The sequence below is a fragment of the Phlebotomus papatasi genome, chromosome 1 (genome assembly GCF_024763615.1).
Source record: "Phlebotomus papatasi isolate M1 chromosome 1, Ppap_2.1, whole genome shotgun sequence".
NCBI lineage: Eukaryota > Metazoa > Arthropoda > Insecta > Diptera > Psychodidae > Phlebotomus > Phlebotomus papatasi.
In genome coordinates, this window is record NC_077222.1 from 45,675,232 (window position 1) to 45,693,756 (window position 18,525).

Here is an 18,525-nt window from a genome sequence, read left to right on the forward strand (position 1 = left end):
TAACTCTTTCGCGTCCATAGGGTCATATATGACCCGGGGAAAAAAGTTTCTTTTTGGCTATTTACACTAATTGAAATCTAACTGGAGTCTTGAGAAAATGAGCCAAGAATCTTACATCCTTCTATTATGATGTCGTGCACGAACAGATAGATTTCAATTAATGTAAATACCCAAAAAAAACTTTTTTCCCCGAGTCATGACATTACCCTATGGACGCGAAAGAGTTAACACTCACACTCGCCAATGCTCCCCTGAGGATTTTCCTCTTAATATAGCACTAAGAGTAAAAAAAAAAAGCACGAAGCATTTTTACGATCAGACTTAAAAGCATTTAAGGATGCTTTCAGCATTGGATCCAATGCTAAACAAATCTTTTTGTTTTTATCCAATTGAGTAACATCTATGTGAAAACCAAGAAATGTGGAGAGATAAAAATATAGAGTACAGAAAATTTAATATTAGCTTCCGCAATAACCGAGCTCTTTTTTTTTTGCTTTTAAAGCAAATTCGCGTGGACTGATAATAAAATGTTAATTGGTTGGAGAAGGGAAAGAAAATTTGAGGATTTATGGAGTAATAAACTTACCCGGACTAAGTGGTTGATATTCCTGCTGAGGAAGAAGGAAGCATGTCAAGACCTGTAAAATAATGCAAATTTTGGAAAAGTTAGCAAAAAAAAAATACAAAACAAACAAAAAGAAATGCTAATTTCCTTCCATACAATCTAATCAAAGTCAATTCGCAAGTTGAATATTTAGGGATACAAATAATTTAGTCGTCAAATTTACATTGCATAGTCAAACAGTCACTCATCCAAATTGGGTTAAATTGAATTTATAAATGGAAAAGATAAGAAGCAGAATAACACAATCAGCTAATTCTGATGTTCAAACAGAAAGGATTGCATCTAGAAATTTCTTCAAGAATCTACCAAACGAATTTTTCGTATAACGTTCTAGTAGAATAGAATTGAACAGCCTGATATTTTTGACGGTAGATACACGAAAATAAGTAACATTTAACTATAAAGAGCCCAATGTCTGTCTTATGAGTTAATAGTGATCTCTATTTAATAGCCAGATGATTTTATATTACAATCATCATACAAAATGATTTTAAATACAATCAGTGTAAATTTGAGACACCAAAGTTGACTCAGGTTGTATGTTTTTTCAATACACCGGTATCGCTTATATCAGCCATAATCCGAAAAGCTTTTTGTTAACTTTTCAAGAAAAGAAATCGTTGCTTGTGATTAGAAATATCAAAACCTACAATCAACAATCTATTAATCAACAAATAAAAAGGAATCACACCTATTGAATGTCCCTTAATATTGGATTAAGGGGTTAGGTGGGTCAAGAAAGACAAAAAAACACCATATTTTTCTCTAATTTTAACTGCTCGAACTCCAAGAGAGAGCAGTTTTCACAATATCTTCAACATAATAAAAAAAAAATTAAACTATATTTTCTGAAATTTTCATTTAAAAAATCAGCCTCTGGGATTTTCATGTAGGATCATCAGAAGTCCAAAAACTAAATATTTTCTGTTAACTTATGAGCTAAATTAGGGTAAATGTCCTAATTCAAAACCATTTCCAGACACTTCAACTTTGACAGAAAATAAACACATTAAGTTCATATTAACAATGGTGAGATTCTTAACAATCTCACCTACTATAATCCTAACAAAATTTCATGTCGTCCGATCGACCTCAAACTTGGCCAAAATGTGTTTCGCCACTTCCTGATCACGAATATATATGTGGCTATTTTACGTTCCCGGAGCTTAATAGCTCCTAAACTATAAAAGATATCGACTTGCGGTTTTCGGCAAAGGTTAAATATCGTATGAAAATTGCAACTTGGTGCGTTGACCCCCACCCCCCACCCCTCCTTCCGCCATTTTGAAGACCCCCCTTTTTTTGTTTTCTCAATAGCTCCGCCCCTGTGGCATCGAGCGGGCTCAAATTTTAGTATGTTATAGCTGGGCCTTAGGGCTTTCGATCAATACCAAACTTAAGGTCCCCCGACCCCCCTGACCCGAGCTATAAGGGTCCAAAAAAAATTTCTTAAAATGGCCATAACTCCGGTTCTAATTGTCAGAATTTAAAAAGTGAGGGCTTTTTGGAAAGCTCTCGTGAAATGCCACTTCCCCTTCTAACATCGCAAGTTCATAAAACCACCGCTAGGGGCGCTATTATTAAAAAGAAAATTTTTAAATCTTAAAAGTTAAATAACTCAAAAATTCCATTGTGCATCGGGCTGAAATTTTAGTATGTTGTAGCCGTTGATTATACCTATCAAACAAAAAAAAACCTTAAGTCGATCTAAAACCCCTGACCCGAGCTATAAGGGGTCAAAGTTCGAACATTGACCGGCCTCTATCTCCGGTTCTAATTAACATAGCGACCTAAATTTTACCTTTTTGGTTTCGTCTCGATGAGCACTTTCAGATGGAAGTTCTAAAATTCATCACAGGTGACGCTACGATAGCGTCAAAATTCATCGAAATTCAAAGTCACTTTTCTCAAAAACGGCATTGTGCAAGTTAATGAAATTTTAGTATGTTGTAGTCCAGTCAAGGCCGTTTTCAAAATGGGGCGTAAGTGCGCTGTGGTTAAAACAGAACCGGAGATATGAGGGGTCAAAGTTCACAAAATTCAAAAAATCATATCTCCGGTTCTATGTGACCGATTTTGATGAATGAGGGCTTAAACGAAAGATCTCACCAAATGCTACAACTTTCTAGAACACTTGAACTTCGTGGGACCAACACCAGAGGCGCTAAAGTCAAAAAACCAATTTCAATATCACATAACCTCAATTATCTCGACTGTCGCTGAACCGATTTTGATGATTACTTCGACATAATTGTAGAGCACATTTGTCTCTACATTTCGTCCATACATCATTTTCCGCTCAGACTACGCTATCACTCCGATTTTGCCGTTTAAGTGTGAAAAAATTGATTTTTTTCCATAATAACGCTTTGAAATCACTCAGATGCCAATTTGACTGCCTCTACTCCACAAAGACACTTAAAATATGGTTTTAAATGGAAAGTCCCACAAAATACAACAATTCTTTGATATAGTTGAAGTTCAACAAATGACTACTTGGGGCACTCTGGATGAAAAAACAAGTTAAGAAACAAAAAACCTCGCTTATCTTGGCTTTTGAGTAATCGATGAGATCATGTTCTATAGGAAAATTATAGAGTATACATTCTGGTCTACATTTCACGCATATATCACTTTTCTGTCACTCCTTCCAAATCTTTGATATTTTGGTTTAAATACAAAATTTGTATAATTTCACGAATTTGATTCAAGATAACTGAATGGCGACTCACAATTTCAGCTCTAAATCGAATTTGCATGCACTCCGAGTTAGCTCACGTTAAGAATTTCACCTACATAAGCCGGTTAGGATTATCTGTCCCTTTTTTCTGAAGAGAATTACATAAATTTGCTCCTTGACTCTTCTAGAATGTTACTGTTTAGTGAAAATTCTTTAGATATAATTTGAAAACTTAATTAATTTAACTTAACAAATTAATTCAAATGGAGACAAAGGAAAGTTTCTAATTGGAGACAAACAGTGTAAGTGAAACCGCGACGAAAGGCTTCCAAAACCTTGATGAGTGGCTCCTGAGTGCAGGATTTGTTCTTATTCCTGGTCTTTTCTCCTTTCCCATCTAAAACAATAAGAAATCGCTCCAAAAAATCATATTTCCGGGGTTTCCAATTGAAGCATTTGCAGACACTTCAGAAAAACCCTTTTTGTTCACGAAATAGGTAATTATTTCATTTGAAAACTTCACGTACCATTAACAATAAAGATTAGCACTTAATTTAACCAAAATTAGCCAGAAATATGACAGAAATGTTAAACAAAATGCATAAACAACAGTCACCTCATTGTGTTTTTCATTGGAAAATATGGTCGATAGATGAGAAAATCGATGGTGAAAAGGTACACTTTTAATTTTTCTGAGGAATTAAAAAATTAAAATTTGTGAATATGAATGGATTTTCGCTTTATTTGGAGCAAAATTAACTAAATAATGAAACTGTGGTAAAAAAAATATAGAAATATAATAATTTAGTACCGTATTTATCATGAAAACAATGACGTTTCCATTTGGAGTAGCGAAAAATTGCCATTTGGAGCAGGTTTTGAATTAGCTTAATTTACCCTAGTCCTTGAATGCGAGATTTTCGAAAAATGAAATTTGATCTTTTGGGAGAATTGCATTCAAAAACAATACATTTTTTCGTATTTTACACCACGTTTAATCTTGTAGAATAAGTTGTGGCCAACTAAACACAAAATCCTTCGGAGAAATCTTTTCCACCGCAAAGTACCTATGTTTTTTTTTTTTTTTTTTCAAAAGAAATTTCCAAAAATCAGGGGACAAATTCTGAACTTTTACCTGCTATGTAGTAAAAGACTACATAGCTTCGTTAACATGTCTCTGTGTGTGTGAGCCACAGGATGCTGAGCGATTGACACTTCACATTTTACTACTTAAGAATACAGACACTGATACACTTTTGGACACAGATGATACCTTATTCAAAAGTATTTCAGAGATTTTAAACCGGATAATAGGTTTTTCCGTGATTAAACCTATTATCCGGTGTTTCCGTGATTAAACTACACAAAACTATCTTTTGCGGAGCCGTTGTTTTTCATTCAGTCAGCAATGAAAACACGGCGGTGACTGAGGCAACTACCAAAAATGACGAAATTTAGTGGAGACACACTGATTGAGACTTGAAAATCGCTATTTATTTTCGCAGTAATTATTTAATTATTAAATTGCCCATTTTCTGCCTTTAAAAAAGAAGTAAAGTTGAAATAAAAAAAATTCCTTTATTTTCTACAAAATATTTGTAGTATTTGATGATAAATAATTTAATTTATGGCTATAATCGTTATGAAAAAAAATCCTAAAAGTATCATGAGCAAAAAATCAAACGCTAAATTGATAAGGGAAGACAAAAACAGTTTCAATTAAATTTATTTACAGCAAATAGAGTAGTTTGACCCTCGTAGAAGAACGTGGTGAAAGAGTTAAATGAAGGCCTAGGGGTTAATTAACGGATAGTAGAAAACTTTAGAATTCCGCATTATTTTCAAGAAAAGCTTTATAAAATTTTGCTAATAAATTGACGTCTTTTTCTATCATAAATCTCTTTTGAAGTTAACAAAAATATGGTCTACGAAAATTCGTAATGAGTTGTTAATTTAATTTTATGGGATAGATATACATATTTCAAGAACTATTTAATTACTGTAAATTTGCAATGTTTGCACTGGACTTAGGGAAATTTAGGCATTGAAGCTTAGAAGCTTGCGGGTGCAAGACAGAGAAAAAATATCAAAAATTATTAAAATTCTATTTAAAATTTTTGGATTTGTTATATTGCATTTTTTATATTATTTCTTTTTTAACAACTTTTGAAGCCAAATTGTTATTTCTAAAGGATTTGCGAGTATTAATATTAAATAAACAGTGTTTCTTCTTTGGGAAACTTGGTATGTTTTATTCAGTTTTTTAACGATTAAGTTTATTTAAGTTTTTTAAAGGATTTACTTTATGCATTCTTTTTATAACCTTTTACTAAAACCATACATTAATGGGACTGAAAAACTCTCAAAAAAAGTAAATAGAAATAACTTTTCTAATTTCATGTGTAATTCTTTCTCGCAAAATCACAATTTTCAATAAATTGCAATTTTGAGTATTAGTGGTTAAATTTTATTTATACTTTATTTATAAATTATATATGCAAGGGGAAATGAAAAAGATAATAGAAAATATTAAAATTGGACACTATTCATAAGAAAAGATTTTTTTAAACACTCTATCACTATTTATTGTTTCTTGACCACAGGAATATTGTTATAAAATTCTAAAAGGATATTAAAATGTTCTACTATAATTTTTGTGTTAAGAATATAAGAGTCCTTCAAACAAATTGTACATTGCCTGCAAAATTGAAAGTCTTTTGTAACAAAGCTCGTGGATTTAAAATTTTTCTTTGTATTTATGCATCTTTATAATTCTTTATTTTCACTAATCTTCCCTAGACAATAATATTTCACTTTCACTAATCTTCTCTTAGATTTCTTTAAATTTTCTGAAGAGGAAAATGAACAAGTTAACATACCAAACTATTTTATACTTCTTTTTTTTTTAATCGAGTTAAAATCTTCTCTTGCAAAGAAATGAGGATATTCTTGCTCACTCTTTGAGTTCGAGCAATAAAATTTAAGAGCGGCATTTTTTTCTAACCTCCTAACATCCATGAAAAATTAATCTATCAATAAAGTAGAAAAGAGATTTTAAATTAAAATAACAGCGATACAAAGCTTTCAAACGTCAGATATAAAGAAAATATTCTAATTTTGAGTGGAGTTTCGCCTACAAAAAAAAATGCAATTTTGAATATGTAAAATTTGTGCATAAATTTCACATATTTTTAATTGTTTAGCACTTTTTTTTACATTTACTAAATGTCTTCAACTATATTTAAAACATTTTTGGTCCAATTTCAGAGCAATTTTTGCCATCTTGGCATGTCCAAGAGGTGCCTAGATAGCTTTTGGCTATGTAGTCTCCTATCAAGCCAAGGGTTGTCGCGTTTTCAATTCGTTAACCAACTTAACGAATCCCAGAGACTAGATAGGGATACGGCAATACTGAAAAATGTGTCTCGACTACACTCACACACATTCACCAGTAGTGTACATGTACAGCTAGGTAGTCAGACTAGATATATTTAGTCTGACTAGATACGTTCAGAATTTGCCCCCACGTCTCAACGGCTGAATTTTCAAATTTTTTGAACGAAAATTTATAAAAATACAGTTTATTAAATGTTGTATTTTTATATGCCTAAGAGTTTGAATTAAAAAAAATATATTTATTATGGCTTTAAAAAATATTTAGAAAAATATTACAATGTTCTTGACCTACGTAATCCCTTAACACTTCGTAGAACCCTAACTAAAAGTGTCACGGAAGGATCAAGTGGCAGCCGCTGCCATTTATCGGATTTTACAAAATATTTTGATATTTTTACTAATATATAAATATTCGGAGCTTTAGTCAGTTCTTTTCTGGTGTCTGAATCAGAAATTTCACCTCCTTGGGTACTGTATCTAAAGATTTTTAACCATTCGATGTTTTCATCTTTACCAGAATCATGGAGTAAGGGAAAGTAGTCTGTCTTTGAATGCGGCAGTCTTTGAATATTTCAATTTTTCTCTTATTTTTCAAAGCAAAAATTCTATTTTATGAACAATAGTTAATACTATTAACTATTTTCTATTAACTTCGATTAACAAAATGGCTTTTTAGCTTTAGGAAATAAGAGAAAAATTGAAGCATTCAAAAAATGACGCATTCAAAGGCATGTCACTTTCCCCCATAATTCTTCTCAATAATTTGCAAAAACACTTTCAATTTGTTCTTTTAAAGCTTTTATACACTAGCAATCAAGAAAATTATATCTGCAGAATGTCAAACTCCCATATAAAATGCATATGGCAGCAACTGCCACTTGGTCCTTCCGAGTGCAGTTTTTTGTTTTTGCAATATATTTGCATTAATATTTAATTTTTATTAAAAAATTTATAACGAAAAAATAGCCAGATAAATTCTGCACGCATTTAATCAGCCCTCCAGGCGAAATGATATATTCTTCACTTTAAAAAATTAAATTGAAAACTAAATTGGAAGCGGCTGCCACTAGGGTCCTTCCAAGTGTTAATAATAGTTCTAATTATCTACTATTCGACAACTTCCTTATCCTTGGTAAAATAATCCTAAATGGATTGTATGAACTTTTTGTACTGATGATTTATGCTCTAAAGACATTTACGACTTAAGCCAAGAAACGGCTCAGTTTGTGAGAAACCTATGAAAATTTAGTCAAATTAGTCGTAGGGTAGAGTCAGTACTTTTTCGCCACCTACAAATAAAATCACTTTTTCAGGGAATTATGAGCTCATGGAACTACGAAATGACTATTACTTCGTAACCTCTAGTCCAACGGATCAGAAAACCATAACTGGTGCTCCACCGACTAGATTATTTCCAAGTTAATTGAAGAAATTGTCGTCAAGGTGAACAGCCACCAAAAAAATATGGAGTTCTTAATAAACTTGTCAACGCTCAGACAAATTGTCTTGCAATATTTTATGTTTTTGCAGTACAGTATTTGATATTTTTTCACTGAAAGTCACTTTGTTATTAACTAAGCTTCGCTCTAATATCATTATTTAATAATGTTTTCCAAAAAAATAAAGAAATACGGATGTGGTGAAATAGGGCTTACTTTTTTCGGTTGTGTAAGTACTTTTCGCCACTCATTTTTCCAAGCATTTTACAAGTGGCGCACCTCGCGGAATTTAGTTGAAACAGACGTAATTGTCAATTGATTTTTGTCAAAATGTGTAAAAAATCATTCGAAATACTCTAATAATTGTCTAATATAGGTGTTAAATAAGAAAAGTACTGTGCAATGTACTTTTGCGGGTTTTCGAAAGCTGCTGTTTCTTAAAAATCAATTAAAAACAAGTGGCGAAAAAGTGCTTACACAGTGGCGAAAAAGTGTTTACAAAGTGGCGAAAAGTACTGAAACGTGCATTGTTGCAGGAAATGTATTTTTTCAACTAGATGCCCAAAAATTCCCGGAAAGTCTCCTGGTTCATTAGAGAGACAATGCTTCAAAGCACTTTTACAGAAAATTTCTTTTTATTTCGACAAAAATTGTAAGAATTACAAGGGTACAAAACCTTAAGGTGGCGAAAAGGGCTTACTCTACCCTAAGTGTGTCTAGGGCATTAGAAAAAAGTGGAAATTTATTCCACTCTAAGTGGAAATTTGAATCATTTATTTACATCTTGGTTAATAAAAGTTGCATTTGCCCAAATTATGGGAAAACATCGTGTTAACTCTTTCGCGTCTTTAGGGTCATATATGACCCGGGGAAAAAAGTTTCTTTTTAGCTATTTACATTAATTGAAATCTAACTGGAGTCTTGAGAAAATGAGCCAAGAATCTTACATCCTTCTATTATGATGTCGTGCACGAACAGATAGATTTCAATTAATGTAAATACCAAAAAAAAACTTTTTTCCCCGAGTCATGACATTACCCTAAAGACGCGAAAGAGTTAAAGAGTATAAATATACCGCAAAGTATTGTTTCTCTATACGACACTTTTATTTATATTTATCTACCGTTAATTTGCTACGAACAGAACATTACTCAAAACATCACCTAAAATACTTTAATAATGATACAATATTTATATTAAAAATAAACTGCCAATTTTGGAATTGATACAAGTTTTCTAGGGTCTCCAAGACCTTTCCAATGAATCCAATTTTTCTCAAATTGGTAAAACAATTATCTATTTTTTTAAAATAATAATATTATTAATTATTTTTAATCTGTCACAATAAGAAATCATTATTATGAATGGTACAACGGTAATTCGTAATCCTCCTTAAGGAAGGAGCCTGCATTACCAGGTCAAAAATGGTCTATATTTTTAGTTTTAAAGTTTAAATCGTTAGATAAATTATCTAAAAATATACCATAAGAATTTCAGTTATTTAATACCATATATACCACATAAATATACCATAAAAATAAAGCCAATTTGAAATATTTCCATTTCAAATATTCAAATCGTTCAAACCGGATTGGCGAGAAAAATTAAGAAAAATTTATGGGTCGAATAAAATGAATAAAAGCTTAATCTAAATGGTATTTGAAAAAATTTTTTAATATCTTTTACAACGTGTTTAAATCAATATTTCGTCTCAAAATGTTCACTTTTCTACAAAATTCTAAAAAAAAAAAATCCTATTTCACAATTGTCCCGAATTTTTTTTTGGATCAACTATGAAATACATTTATAAAATTCCCGCCAATTTGATAGTACTGCGACGAGGCGCTCTAGTGAACGTCTCAATAGTCCACCATTTTGTATTTTTCATTTATAAAAATTAGTTTAAGCACTTGAAAATGAATAAAATCGCACGACGTGTTTTTGAGACGTTTTTTTGATCTTTTGAGTGCCTTTAAAAATCATCTGATTCTTTATGTGAGAATGTTAGATTGGGAATTTTTGGGGTCCAAAAATCGCGAGATTACGTATATTAGACTTTTTTGTAGATTACGAACAATAAAATTATTTCGTTTAGGTTTTCCCCAAAATTTAATGTCCCGAAAATCTCAGTTAAAATTATTTTCTTGTCTTATTACATCAGTTTGTTTAAGTATAAAACTTTGAAAAAATATCATTTAGTTAATTTAAATATTCCTTCTTGAGAGGAAGCTTGTTCTAAACTTAGTACGTTACGTTCCGCCCAAAAATATTTTTTGATTCTACTTCTTCAGAGGCTTTTGATCAAATGATGGTGCATTTTATTGATTTTGAAAATTTTTTCGATGATGCAATGATATATTTAGGAATTAGCAAGTAAATTGGTTAATAAATAAAAAAATCATGGCCATTGAAAATGTTCAGAAAAGTAAGAAAAAAATAATATGTTGAACTAATTTTAAATTAATCACAACAATTTCTTATTACAAGTCTTATTAAAACTAGCTAGAAATGTTTTAGGATCATTTGTTGCTGACTTTTTTTCACTAAATCGAGTTATAAACATATAAATTAAATTTAATTCACACATTATTTTAATAATGTTTGTTTTTGTGTATATCCTTAATGTTATAGCCCTTATAATGTGGTGGCATTATTTATGGCCTCTTCCCAGAAATCTTCAATTTTTTCTCCCAAATGATTTAAAAGAATCACAAAATTAGCAATATTTGGTGTGCTATCATTAAATGAAAATTTTAAATTGATTTACTTTAATATTTCGGTACAATAATAAACAATTAAAGGAAAATATTTTACTGATGCGGATGACGATTAAAAATACGTCGAATCGTTAAGAAATTTACTAACGATCTCAAAAATTTTAACAACTACATATTGTATCTTCAATCGAAGATATTTAGTACTAGTTATCAAAACTTTTTTCCTTAATAACTATATGTTCTTTTACTATTAAATTTTGATGATTTTTTTAACAACAAATATAAAATTAAGATGGGGCCATAAGTTATGACCAAATTGATAAGATTAAGACTTGTGGCCACGGTATTTGACGTGTGGCGCCCTCACATGTGCCACTATTTTGATTTGTAGAGTTGTCAATTGTATTGTTTTTATTCAATAGTTCGGTGTTTTCTGGCAAAAATTTAATGAAATTTAAGGTAAGTTGATGAAATTGTAATATAAAATTGTTTATAAATAAATGTGGTGTAAAATCTGATTTAAAGATTATTCCGGAGTTGCAGATTTATCTCATAAATTTGTATTTTGTTACAGATAACCTAACTTTTATTGACAATGATACCAATAAAAAAAAATAAAGAAACCAAAAAGAGCCTCAAAATTCAACTCACAGGCATTAAGAGACATTGATAATGCAATGACTGCAACCAAAGTATTTCAGGTGTATCACATTCCTCTCACAACTCTCCTCCATAAAGTCTCCGGAAAGCATCCGGAAGAAATATCAAACCACCATGAGGTGGGTTTTTCATGCAGTCAAATATGGATTTTTCATTACGAAAAACGCATTGCGGGCCTCAGCAAATACAAGGATGAGAAGCAATTAATAGTGCAATGCTACAATCATGAATAAAAACTATAAAAACTTAAGAAAAAAATAATAAAAACATTTGAAACTACCTAAAATGTTTTTCTATTCTTTTGTACTTAAAATATTTTATTTCTATGTTTATTTTGCATCATTTTACATTGTGGCCATAAGTCATTCCACGAGCGGCCATATCGTAAAAGCGGCCACAAGTTATGTATTTAACATTGTTAAGGCAATTTCCTAAAACATTCACCTGGATATATCGAAAGAAAGTACTTTAAAGAAATTACAGTTAAAATTTTATCTTACTTAATCAAAAATAAAAGAAGCTGTGAGCAAATATGTCCTTAATGTGGTCATAAGTAATGCCGCTACCCTACACGGTGTTGATCACAATAGGCCTCGGCCTAATTACGAGGTCAAGAAAATAATAAAAGACAACCTTTTCGAGGGACATAGTCTATTTTAGCAGAAAATTGGATTGAAAAGTCTGAATAGATTTTAACTGCAAACACTCTGGCTAAAAAAGGTGTTGTTGCAATTTTTTTTAAATTAACCCTTGCAAATTGTAACTTTTGAACTTCAGTTGACTGTAGTAGCTGTAAGGGGCGTGACTTAAAATTAGTTTTGGGCGAAGCTTATTAAATTAAATCTTGAAAAATACTATATAATACACATAAACAAAAATTATAATATAATAAATTAATTATGAGTTTTTCTAACTAAACGGACCAACATATTTATTAAATTTCCGAGTCTTATAGTACTTTTAATTTAATTCATTTTTCTACGAAAATCTTATACAAATTTTCCGAAATTTAGACACAGCTAAAATACTTTATTGACACGAAGTAATACAAGCGACCTTAAACATCCGTAAATTGTTAGGAAAAGTATTATTGAGATGTATATAAAAATTATATCATTTTCCATAATATTTCAATGATGAATTCTTAATGTATGACTGTCAATTCTATCAATAAACTTTCTCCAGTTAAAAGTAACTCAAGATATCCTCGTAAAATTGATATTAATTTTGAAGAAATGCTCTTAAACTATAAACATCTTCTTTTATTGAACACCATAAATAGAATAATCGTGATCAAGCTGAGAAACATTTGCAGGGAAATGGAGAGAGAATATGGGATAAATATTGAAGGAGGAATTTTATGTCAATTCCCGGGAAATCTTTCATTCATGAACTCTTCCAACGAAAAGCCATTAAGTATGCAAAGAGAGTGAAAGAGAAACAAAATTCCTATACGTAAGAGTTTACCATACCAGTCAACATAACAATGCAAATAGGAGCAAGGAGCAATTATTATTGAATTGAATTATTCCACTAAAATTCTATTGCTTTTCATACACAATATTTTGAAATAAATGAATAAATTAACAATGAGATATAATTTGACAATCACCTGTTCACCAGTTGCTTCATCTGTGTCCGGCTGAAATGTAAGGAGGGATTGTGCTTGATTCTCTGACAGCCACACAGCTTTTAATTGCAAATTGACCAATGAATAAGGTAAGTGGTTGAGGCGATTTCCCGACACATCCAACACATGGAGTTGTAGGCAATTACCCAACTCCGATGGCAACTTGGTCAATTTGTTATCCCTCAAACTTAGTACTCCCATATTAACACAATTCCCAATCTCTATGGGTAACTCCGTAAGTGCATTTCGGTCCACATTCAAATTATTCAGCTTGGTCATGTTACCAATTGATTTTGGCAATTCCATTAGAAAGTTCTCCGTCAGAATCAACTCCTGCATGTTAACACATCTGTTTGATCAATTAGACAGAGATAGGAAAAGAAAAGAAAGTAACATATTAGATTAACTGGTGATATCTCTCCTCAAACATCTGCTTCAATTATTCATGGTCTACAGAAGAACTTAGCATCATGAAAAGGCCAATCTAAGCAAAAACAAAAATGTCACTCACGTTCCAATGGATTCATTCAGCGTGTGTAATCGATTCTGATCTAGTTTCAATATTGTCAATTTGGTCAAGTGTAAAACCCCATCGGGGATGGTCTCCAGCAAATTCTGCGACAAGTGCAAGTCTGTCAGATTTTCCAAACCACCAATTTCCTCGGGCAACTCCTCCAATCTGGTGTAAATAGAGGTTTTTCATGAAAAAAGGGTAAACTTTTCAGTAAAATGTCACCATACCATCCCCAAAAGAACCCTTCATATAAGAGTGCTCTTTAAATCAGGGATGATGTGAGTAACATATAAATATTTAACGTAACACATCTTTAATCTCGACTTTTAAACACACAAAAAATTTAATCCCAAAACTTCTTCAAGTATTTAAATATTTTATGTATAAAAAACAACCACGTGTTAAACAAACAGCTTTATTTTTACACCTTCAAAAGTAATTTAAAGTTTATGAAAGTCTCTTCAAAAAATTATGGAAATTACTTTTAGTGGCTTACTATAACTTTTTTTTGTTGATGATTTAATTCTTAATTAGAGGGCTTCTTTTTAATCCCAAGTAGTACATATTTATAAAATTTATTAATTTCTAGATAACGATACTTTTAGCTTCCTAAGATCTTCAGAGATCCTTACTCTTTTTTTCAAAAGAATTTTTATATATAGGAGTCGTGTCCTTACAAACAATCCTTTTCATGAATTTGAAGGATATTCAGCGATTTAAATGGAAAAACTAGAAAATCACAGGGGAAAAAGAAATAGGGATATAGTTTTTTTTCTAGGAAAATCTTCCTTGAGTCCCCCTCCACAGAATGTCCTTTGACATTAACACCATACTAACATCCTACGATGTACTGTTATTTGTATAAAATATGTTTAATAAAATAATTCTTCATATATATTAAAGATTTTTAGTGGTGATGGCGAGAGAACAGGATTTCTTGAGTTGTCCACATGTTCAAAATAATTCAAATGCATAATTTCTGGGGATAATGGAAAGTTTTATGATCCTATGATGTTCAGGAGAATATTTTTGTAAACGATGCAAGTCGTCCTATGCATCCTTTTAATGGATTTAAGGATATTTAGGGATTTATGAGGAAAATCTGAAATACTTCAGGGAAAATGAGGAGATAGGGATATGGTTTGTTCCAGGAAAATTTTCCTTGAGTCCTCCTCTACACATCCTTGAGTCATCCTTTGACGCCAACATCCCAGGATGTACCATTTTTGAGAGAAAAACAAATTTCATAAAATATTTCTAACCAATTTCTTAAAGATTTTCATTTTAATCTAGCTCTGAAACTAGACGTGATGGACCATAACTTTCTTCGGAGTTATCACTCAGGAGACACCAAGGAATCCGAAAATACCGGTCATTTTAAATCACATTTTTTGCTGTTGCACAGTGTTATCAAACTAATTTTTGAACTGAAGACTTTTCCAAAGAAATTAAATATTATTGATATATTATTTTACAAGACACATTGCTTAGGCAAATGATTTAAAAAATAAATAAAAATAACACTATGTATATCTAGGACAAATCAGACCATATGAGAATGAATTCTTAATTTTTATTTCTTTAAAAAAAAAATTAAAATCAGCAAACGCGTAAAAGAGCTTTTAAAAACGCTACTTGAGTTAAACATTCATAGTGCAAAGCAAATATTGCTATATTAATGATAAAACAAAATGTTCAGTGATAAAAAACGATAAATAAATGTATATCTGATTAAAAAAAAATAATAGAAATGAAAAAAAAAACAATAAAACGGCGCTAAGCAAGAATCGAACTCGAGACCTTTGCGATATAAACACCGTCCGCTTGCCTGCTGCACCACTGCTGCATATGCTGTTTCTAGAACTTTCTTTATCATATACAGTTTTTCATGCAATTATTTTGAGCGCTTTTCTTAAAGGAAAAAAATATTTAGCACTTTTTGAGTATGACACAATCCTTATGATGCCCATCCCCGTCTATGTTCTTAATATGAAGCCAATCAGAATTTGATGACTCGATGACCTCCCTTGTGAGACGCAATCTGAAATCGTTTGACCTGTGTCTCCTATATCGGCAGGATTAACATGACAATGAGACTGACATATTCGATTCATATACGAGAATCAAAAAAAAAAAATCTTAAACGCAATCTTAAGTGCAGAATTGCGTGGAGTATTTTTAATAAATTGAATTAACCAATAGGAAGTTCTCCTTCTCATCATTTTATCAAAATGTAATAGAAAATACCATACTGTCAACCTTAACAAACAACTTCAAACAGATGGTCTGTCACTAGTAAACTCAAATATCCACTTCTAAAAGATACCCCAAAAAGCCTATTCATACAACTGTCCACAATAAATAAAAGGAGCAAATAAAATAGGAAACTCACCTATTTTCAGAAACATCAAGGCACACCAAATTCTTGAGCAACCCAATATCAGGTGGAAGTTTCTGTAATTGATTGTGATCCAACCAAAGTTCCTGGAGTGCTGGTAAATGACCCAAATGAGGGGGTAAATGTTCAATTTCATTATCACCCAAATCCAGTCGCTCCAATTTTGTTAATTGACTTATCGACTCTGGTAAACTCTTAAGAAGATTCTCTCGCAATTCCAGCGATTCAAGTTGCGTCAAACTGCAAAGATGGAAAATTTTCCATATAATTTATAACTTTACTAAAGCATATTTACCGCATTACACTTATTTCAACGGTCAAAGGTGTGAAAATTGTACTTTCCATATAATACATATTATATTGACCAATATTTAATGGGGAGTTGTAGCAATTTTTGTTGACAAGTTTCCAGTACGATGCGCAATTTAAATATATGATCCATTTGGAAATGTAGTTATTCCAATTGTAAATTACGCATACAAATACCTCATTTAGCATTCCATCCATACTCTCATAGAGTGTCTGTTTTGTTTACTTGCACACACATAATAAATAAAAATTACGTTATATATTTTGCTATATACACACTTGATGAATTGTTAGAAAAAAAATGCACGTTCTTCACAGACTTTCATTTATCCATCGACAGTGGATTCTCTCTCAATCAAATACCTCTTTTTGTATAAGTCGTTCGTTAATCTCCTAAATCCCCACTAAGACTCAAAAAGCCAAAGATAAAAAAACAATCCCAAAGGATTACAAAAGATCCAGCAATAAAGTATAAAAAAATAATTTAAATTTAATTATTCCCAATGGTACGATGTATTTTGGTAAAGAAGAAAGAAAAATCACGGAAAATTTATTACTTATGAAAAATTGCTCACAAAAATTATTCTCCGTGTTAAAACGTGCAATATTGATGGATGAAGAAAAAAAATTGTAAAAATAATATTCACACGCTATATTTGGACCATTACAGTGCTGAAAATAAATCTTATACCCCTCGTGCATCATTTCATCTTCATGAGCACAATTACGTATATACTTTGTGTGAATTTTGAGAGTACTATAAACAAAACAAAGCAGTTGAAAAATTGTATGGTGAAATTGAAGGAAAAAGAAGAGGAGCTTTACATTTCTGCGCCAAGTAGGTTACACCGTTTGTGGATCATAAATTTAGTTCGACTCGTATCTAAAATTAGCCACTTTAATTTATAAATTTTCATCATATTCCATTCTTATGGAGAACATTTAAAATATTCCCTCTCCCACCAATTTCCCCCCGTCATCAACCACATTTTGAAGAAAACCACTAATCACTGAAATAGAAATTTGTTCCATTTTGAGAAATCATAAAATCACGCTTCACAACAGCAAAACCACCAAAATGTCAATTGAAGAGATAGATTTTCAGTGTCTAAATTAAAACAATATAATTGAAAATAAATTGCTTTTCATCTCATTCTCACTCTTCCTCAAATCCATCACCCCACCCCACACCTTCACAATGTCTTCAGCCGGCTGTGCCTCAAAATACACCACGAAAGTGATTTTCAGCATCAGAATGTTAAATTTGTTCCACTTAATTGAATTAGCATATAGTGAAACATTGAACAGAAACGATTATTAGTGCCATCGTCACGTAAACAAAAATTTGCCTTCCCAATGAGAAAGAATCAATGATGTTTCTGACCACTGCCACTTTTCTTCCTACTTCTCATACACACGTCATTGAATTCACGATAGATTTAGATACATTGATTCTGGAATATAGATAGTTACTGCTATTGAAATCTACTAAATAATCTAAATGATCTAAATAATGTGCAATTATTTATAATAATTTTTATCGTTCACTTTTGAAAATTTTATCCTATATAGATAAATTTAACATGGAAAAACCACTTGGAAAAGTAGTTCTGCGTACGTTTAACCCTGAAAAGACGAGACACTTTTCATTGACAGAAAATCTACAACTGAAATGTCTTTGTACATCTAACCTTGGAAAATCCAACTGAATCGGTATATTTTTTTATCTCTATGGACTATAGAGACAATAATAGCACAAAAAAAATTTCTGTCAATAGGGGAGGCTGGGGCAAAAAGTCACAAATCGAAAATTTTAAAATTCAATATCTTCCAAGATAAATAAGATAGCGGCTTCAATTTTTTTCCATAGATAGCCTCCATAGGTCTTCTTCACTGCCGTAAGTTTGTTAGAATTTGAAAAAGAAATTTAGAAAATAAAAAATATCGAAATTTTTAGCCCTATGTTTGAAATATTTTCAGAGCAGAAGATATCAATTATTAGCTACTTAGGGGAAATGCTTATAATTTTGTCCAGTTTCTTATTTTGGACACTTTGAGGATAACATTGGACACTAAAAATAAATTGATTAAAATGATGGATTTTTATTCCAATATTTGATGAATAATGAATTCTATCTAAATATTTGTTCTTTTTGG

General features: G+C 31.3%; 1 protein-coding gene across 15 annotated transcripts in view; it reads right to left on the reverse strand.

The window, feature by feature from the left end:
* The window catches only part of LOC129799384 (protein lap4-like), a 148,185-nt gene that overhangs the window by 82,139 nt on the left and 47,521 nt on the right, over positions 1-18,525 (reverse strand). For all 15 annotated transcript variants that reach the window (XM_055843220.1, XM_055843219.1, XM_055843217.1 and 12 more), the window contains exons 4-7: positions 16,054-16,299; positions 13,659-13,826; positions 13,130-13,496; positions 587-638 (exon numbers count right to left, since the gene is read on the reverse strand). In XM_055843220.1, the coding sequence (XP_055699195.1) occupies positions 587-638; positions 13,130-13,496; positions 13,659-13,826; positions 16,054-16,299 (833 nt within the window). The remainder of the gene's footprint in view (positions 1-586; positions 639-13,129; positions 13,497-13,658; positions 13,827-16,053; positions 16,300-18,525) is intronic.